This window comes from Charadrius vociferus, unplaced genomic scaffold (assembly GCF_000708025.1).
Source record: "Charadrius vociferus isolate BGI_N301 unplaced genomic scaffold, ASM70802v2 scaffold55, whole genome shotgun sequence".
Taxonomy (NCBI): domain Eukaryota; kingdom Metazoa; phylum Chordata; class Aves; order Charadriiformes; family Charadriidae; genus Charadrius; species Charadrius vociferus.
In genome coordinates, this window is record NW_009648444.1 from 469330 (window position 1) to 476856 (window position 7527).

The window sequence follows — 7527 nt, forward strand, 5'->3', positions numbered from 1 at the left end:
GGAAAGAGTTAAGATACAATTACTTTTTAAGAGTGGATTAAAAACAATGCATACATTAATTGTGTAGTCACCAGCTCTACTCCAGTACATCTTTCCGAGGCGCATAATGCCCCACCGATCATACAGCAGTTAGAGGTTCCCTCACAGAATATACCACAATAACTCTACAGACCCTTTAGCAATTCATTAGAGTTTTAGGATTGTATAGACCCTGTAATTGCTCTGGTAAAACTAACAGAGAGCATTCCAAATGATGCTTTATTTGTTTAGTGATGAATAATATCATGAGGAGATTGTTTTTATAAGAAACATGCAAAAGAGAAGCCAAAATAAAGCCGAAAAAACCCAAGTTAATTTTGTCACGCATTTATATATAAATACCAACAGTAATTTGAGCTAAATCTACGTGAAGACTTTCTCATTCAAGCCAAATTATATCCCAAGCCAAATTATATCCCAAGCAGACTGTTCCCAAACAATGCATGAGTCCTCAAGTGTTTTCGCTTAAAAAAAATGAGTTCATGTAGCAAATATCTAGGCACAAAGAGATGAGTAAAAGCTAGGGATTTTTTTCTCCATTGTTTTTTCAGACCATACAAAAGCGTGTCTCTTGCTTAGCTCACCACTAAAATACATTTTTGTCCAGAGTATTTGGTTTAGCTCTGTATGTTTCTTGACTTTTGTTAGCTGATATAAGAACACTGTTACAAAATGCAGGTTTTCACATAGTTTATGATTTGACTGTGAGACATTTATGATGCAATAAATACTGGTTGTATTGTTAGAGGATTTAAGAACTGAAAACAGAAAACTTGATGGAAATGGATGGATCAAGTCTAGATACTAAAAGTAATATCTATGGATACAGATTCTAGCACAGCTAAAGCTAAAGGCAATGCAATACATACTTTATGTTTAGTTGATAATGGGAACTTGGAGAGAAAGCAACAAGTAGATTTTAATAATGGTGGATTTTGTGTGTTTAGTGGAAATTTGTTATGGCATCAGATAGGAAACACTGACAGAGTCATACAAGAATCTGTCAACACAAACATGGTGTATCATGGTCAGAAGCAACACGGTCTGGGAGATGGCTGACCCAAGACCCAAGGGATTCTTCCAGTTGGCTCCTAGCTGGCTCCTGAAAGAGACTTTATAGCACAGGTCCCCACCACCACTGACAGGGACAGCCCAAGGATGAGCAAAAAACTTGTCAAATACTTAATGGAATGTCCTCTACCACCTCCTAGGCTACAGACTACTGTACTCCAAGTCAGTCTTGTGCTCCACAACTCGCAGTGAAATGTGGGGCTAACTTATCTCCCAATCTGGGGGCAATGCCAGCAGAGGCTGGTGGTAGCCCATCTTCGCTGGGGCTTCTTGGGTGGCTGGGATACTGTGAGCAACATGAGATAAAACGTTACTTTCCTGTTTTCACTGCCTGATTCCATGCCTTGCTTCCCCAAAATAGAAATTATACTGCCCCGAAGGTGTGATGGGGAAGTGAGAGAGAGAACACCTAGACATCTGCCCTTGCATCATCTGTCCTTGCATTAGATTATGAGGCTTGATATAACTGGGCTGCATGAGCACGAGGTGATGGGAGAGGATTGTGCTTAGTAGCTGGTTTAGAATAATTTAAAACCCGACAACTCTAGTGCCAGAATCTGCTGACACTGATTTCCCTGCTGCCCTGCATGCTGTGAACAGGTTTGCAGGGCACACAGCAGCTGACTGGGGCTCTGGCTGCACTGAATCGTCACTGACAACAGTTGGGAATGTCCCAGAAAAAAGATCTTCAGAGACACAGCCCAAGGGGGTTAGGAGTTATGATTACGAGCTCCCCTGACATTTGCCTCCTCTCCCAAGCCTCCACTTTCTTTGTATCCAAAGTCACAAGAGGAGGATACCCTACCTTACTGTAGGATATCCCATCAAACACAGAGGTGATTTCAGCTGGAGATGACACATCGACCACAATCGGGTGGGAAGACAGCAAAGAGTCATCCTTCATTACAGGAAGCACGTCGTCAATTAAAACCTGTTCAAGCTGAGAAAGAGAAGATGTTAGAATAGAAACAAAGGCAGGACTATATGCTTAACTTCACAAAATAAGTAGCTTGAACTGCAGCTTCTCCAGGGGGAGGCAGTTGGAAATGTAATGAAATTTCACTTCTTCTGAAAAAGGACTTGCAAACACTTACTTTACATCTGAGAGAGGAGGGATAAATTTTTCCTTAACTAAGATAAATTACCTTTTGCAAATCCTGTTTTTCTGTGTGTATCATAACACAAAAACCCCCACTCAGTAGGCAAAAAAGGAGTTTGTATTAAAAATTTCAGTAGTGTGACAATATCTGCAAAGCATTATGGGCTTCTCTTGCAAAAATGGAGCTGGGGAGGAAGGTAAGGAGGGAGGGAGGGAAGGAGGGATGAAGGAGGCAGACTTCCTCATCCCAAGGGTTATAACTTTAAAAAAGTGATTATAATTTTTTAAAGAGATGAAAGTGATTAATAGTTAAAATTCCCTTATCAATATTGACCAAAAAAGAGTACATTCATACTTAGTTTTCCTCTTTTAATACTCACTATGACGATAACACTGAAATGGCTCTAGATCTTAAATGAACATGGTGTCTAGATACAAAAAGATCTTTTAAATTTTAGGCTCAGTGACTAAAATTTTGTTTATGTAGGCAGCACAATAGATCTCTGACTTCAAAGTGTAAAAGAAGTGATCCAGGAATGATTTTGTTCTCAGCCTTGCATAACATGGATGAGAAGAGATGTTTATGGGGAGCAGGGAGGGAAGCAGGGGAAGCACCAAATAGGCACTATCTGCTTCTAAAGACACTAGTCTCAGGGGCTAGTAGATTTTGACAACAGGCTCAACCTATGCAAAACCTACCCTGCTTCCTTCCACCAACATATGTTATATATTTTCTAGTAGCCAGAATCTCATTGTTGCTGGGCAGTTGGGGGAAATATGCATTCTATGCACCATCACATCTGTTTGGGAGGTGAGGAAGGAGAGAGCAGAAAACCTCCCTTTATTCACACACTGTTATCATTCCTCAGAATATAATGCATATTTAAGGCTACCCTCTTTGTCTGCAACCCCCTTAAAGTGACTGGAGTTGGTTTTGCTGCACAGTTAGCATTGTGGGCCATCCACTGTCACTACCTATTTTTGTGCTGTGCGGAGTAGGGATTGTCTAAGTTGGAGCATTTGAAATGATACCTAAAATGCTGGCAGCAGCTGAATGGGGGTTCTGGTATTTTCCTTGATGAATAGCCCAAGCTGTGGAGACAGGCCCAGGTTCCCAACCCTCACCAGGTCAGATAAGGATCCTAAGACAAGTCCAGTGATGAGACACTACAGCCCAACTAAATAAATAAAGAGGAATTTCCATCTTCCAGGGTTAGACCTTTAAACAACCTTGCAAAATTGCTAAGTTTGTTTCCAGAATCCACCTAGGTATTATTTGCCATAATAATAACCAAACACTTGACTCACTTGTTAAAAAAGAATGACTCTTCCCTCCAGACTAAAACTTTACAAAGTTTATTTTGACTAGTTTCAGACCATAACATAGGTAGGTGGAAAGGCTTAAACCAACTTTTTCTTTAACTTGCACAGCACTATGTTAATTTTCTATAAATATACTTTGAGTCTTCATTGTCCTTGTGTAATTTTTACTCCCTTCCAAAATGCTCCCCCCAGCCCCACCGACCCTCCACAAAACAGAAATAATTACCATTTGCCAATCTGGTTCTGCAGCATTTACTCCCAGGAACTCAAAATAACTGGCAAATCCTTCATTTAACCACAAGTCATCCCACCAGTCCATGGTCACAATATTTCCAAACCACTACAATTATAAACATTGAAAGATGTAGTGTTAGCTAAACAGTAAATGTACATTTCAGTACCTCACATCTCCACATAAAACATGCATTTGTTCACATTTCTTCCTGTTGCCAGATGAAAATTATCATAATTCTGGGGTTTAAATAGGAATTCAGGCTTTGCCTTGTGTTAAACCACCACTTTTATTATAAAATTACATATTACGGGGGGGATTGCTAATGATTCATGTGCCACTGAAAATATTTTTAGTTTCTTCCTCTTGATTTGATGATTTGTGCTTGTAAGTATATGTTTTCATACAGCCTCCACAGTGCATAGTTGTCCCTGTTTGCTTGCCCAAAAGAGACATCTGCACATGCAAATTAGCTCCTTTAAGACATTTTAGACAGATATTCATAAGCTGGCTCACAATCTGGACCCAAGCATTCTGAATTTTCCTGAGAAAAATTCAAAGGTAGTATTTCTGGTACTTTAGAACCCTAATGGGGAACTGTTTGAACACGATATTTTGCCATCAAATTGTGACCACACGTAGAGGGTCCTGAGACAGAGTTAATGAAAAGATTTTCAAGATTAAAATGTTGCGACTACACATTTGAAGCACTGTAAAAATGAATCGTGTTTTAAAATGTACCTGATGAACGAGCTCATGGGCTACCACAGCAGCTACTCTCTGTTTGTTGGAAGTGGCCGATTCCTTGGGATCATACAGCAGGTTTGTTTCTCTGTATGTGATCAGCCCCCAGTTCTCCATAGCACCTGTCCCAAAATCTGGAATAGCTATTTTATCTATATTGAAAGAAAGAGAACATGATTACCACTGTATCCTTGAAGCCACTTAGATTGGGCTCTTTCTGCATATTCACAGCCGGTTCTGCTTACCATTTGTGGTTCTGGCTTACTGCTGTGGACTGCAGTCTATAACCTGTGTTTGAGAAGCAGGGGACTGGGCTACAGCACCTGGTAGCAAGCGCCCCGGCTCTGTGAGATTAATAGAGCTAGGATCAGTTGCACTAGCTGAGGATCTGTCCTGCGAGGTGATGCTGTGCCATCTCCTGGGAGTGTGCGTGTCATACATTAGTTAATTTTGGCTCCAGAAATTAATAGTATTGTCTGGGGATGTGCTGTAGGCAGTAAACCTCCTGAAACTATCTGCAGCATAATGAGGCATGTCATTGTTTGTCACACCATTTTATTAAAAATATTTATTGACATGTTAACGGAAGTAAATCCCCCATGCAGTGAACAACATCTGCTTCTATGCCTGGTAATTTGTGGGGGTCACTTATTTATGGTCAGTAATCAATACAGGTTTAAATGAGAATTGCGGACTCAATTGGACCAGCATTTTCTTCTGCAAATAATGACCACAGCCTTTCTATGTGGGTTAGCAGAAAAGTACTGATGGATTTAAAACTGAATAGAACAAACAACCTTCACTCCACTCTAACAGAAGATAGGAATTACTTATTTTAATTTAAACAACTTGATTACAGAATCGAAGCTGATAGTTTGGCAAGGGCTTCACTGACAGTCAAAATGAGGATCACAAGGAGAATGGCAATGCCAGAAGCCATAAATCAATGTGAAATACAATATTTAAATAAACCATTATGCAGAAACATATTTGAGTCATCAGGTTTGATCTAGATGACTTCTAATACTGAGGGAACCACATAGTAAGTCAAGATTTGTGATCCAAAACAGCAGGCATTCTGAGAAAACCAGTATAAAACCTGCAAAAGCATCTACTCTCTGATACTGCTGACCTCGGGTTACCAGTCCACCCTAGGGCAGACAGCCCGCTATCCATATGCTGACGTGACAAAGTCATCAGGCTTTTATGGAAATGAAAGTTTGAACATGAAGCATAGGTAAGACATAGTCCCAATTATTACTGGGGACCAGTGTGCAAAAGAATAGCATACTGTACTGGTTTCCCTAATTCAATTGTCGTTGAAATGCAAACAGATATTTACAGCAAACTCAGATGATGTTTTAAAAGGAGGAGGTAAAAATCTGTTGTTAAAGTAGTACAGATTAGCCTGACAGGTACACGTATGAATAGACAAAAAAAGATTTGCACAGCATTGTTCGTTGTCTTCAAAGCTCTGTTTCTTTTTTCCCCCCATTACATTGCTTTGACTTGTTTGTAGTTATTATTTTTCCATCCTTTTAAGTTGATGAATCTAACTGAATTACCTCTTTGGAGGTCTTAGGAGCGGGCATTTCCAAAACTCTGATTACATTCCCAACTTTATTAGTTCAAACTGCACAAATCTGATCCAGAGTCCAGATAGTCCAAGCTAAACAATGCCCAACTACACTTCTTTTTCTTTGCTTTTTTTGTAACCATGGGCAAAATTTGATAGTATGCCCACTCTTGTTTAGCTCTGGGTCTTTATTTAGCCCAGCAGTAGAAACTACAAATTACATGCTGGACCACATTCATCTTTCTAAGAAGTGAATACACACCCACTTTGCACTAAGGTTAATAAATAGTATGACATACTCTCTGGCAGTTTACATCTCCACTTATCTCACTGCTGACCTTTGTCTAGAAGTTCCCATGGAAGTGGTACATATTTTTCTTCTTCTGGCTCTTATTTTGGCTCACTTTAAAATAACCATGTCAGGACCAGTGCTTCAGTTCAGCAAACTGAACTGTGAGAACTGGTAACTAAATTGTTACTTAGACAAACCCTCCCATCATGACGTTTAAGACCATCTTGAACTACATGGGTACAGTTTTAAAATAACGCGAAATAATATCAGCAGTTAGCAACCAAAAGCTTTCATGCTGTTTTCCACCAAAGCAGAGAGATCTGTAGAAGAAACATAACCATGACAGTGAATTAACAAAGTGAAAAATGTAAGTACTAATAATCACCTAGTTTTGGAAGAGAATAGCTCAAATTAAAGTACTCTTCAAAGAAGTCGAATACAATTTTTGTTACATTTGCTGCATATTCTGCTGTATGTATTTGCAGTGGCTGGGCATAAACTCTCAGCTGTAAAATACAGAAAGACAATTAGAGCAGTCTTCAGTTAAAAGAAATTAGAAGGTGGCAAGCATTGAAAAGTCATTTAACATGCATACCTATAACACTGCAGGTTTTCTCTAAGAGAAACACTTGAACACTGAATTCTGTTCCCTAACGCATTTATTCAATAGAGTTTTTCAAATGATGTACATAAGACAGACCAAGTCAACATAATCTGTGCATGCTTTCCACAATATGCCTGATTTATAAAACTGACAAAACCCATGACCAGAAGCTCCCAGTGGCCAAGCTTGGAGCAGGGCCTGGATGTGTACCAACCCCTCCTTGCCCAAGGACTGGTTTTCTCAAGAAGGAAACCTGGGCAAGCACAGTCAAAGGGAATCCACTTTTTCTGAGCAGTTCATTGATCTGGATTGATCCCATCAGACCAATCTTTAGGAGCACATCTGTCCTGAAATGTGTCTGAAGCCCATAACACCTTTTTCTCTTCAATTTCTTCACACCTTTCATACCTACTATTATCATCATTTTCTCTTGTCCTTGTATGTTTGAAGATCTCAGACCCTTTGAAGATAGTGTGTTTACCAGATCTGTAACTCTTCCCAGACATGCTGGCCCGTGCAGGCTGAGTGGCTGTTTGCCCGGGACCTC

The 7527-nt window shown here is 39.8% G+C and overlaps 1 protein-coding gene across 1 annotated transcript in view; it reads right to left on the bottom strand.

The window, feature by feature from the left end:
* ENPEP (glutamyl aminopeptidase (aminopeptidase A)) overlaps positions 1 to 7527 on the bottom strand; it is a 36437-nt gene that overhangs the window by 16864 nt on the left and 12046 nt on the right. The window contains 4 exon segments of the mRNA XM_009885479.1: positions 1916 to 2050; positions 3759 to 3872; positions 4506 to 4660; positions 6762 to 6882. Of these exon segments, the coding sequence (XP_009883781.1) occupies positions 1916 to 2050; positions 3759 to 3872; positions 4506 to 4660; positions 6762 to 6882 (525 nt within the window).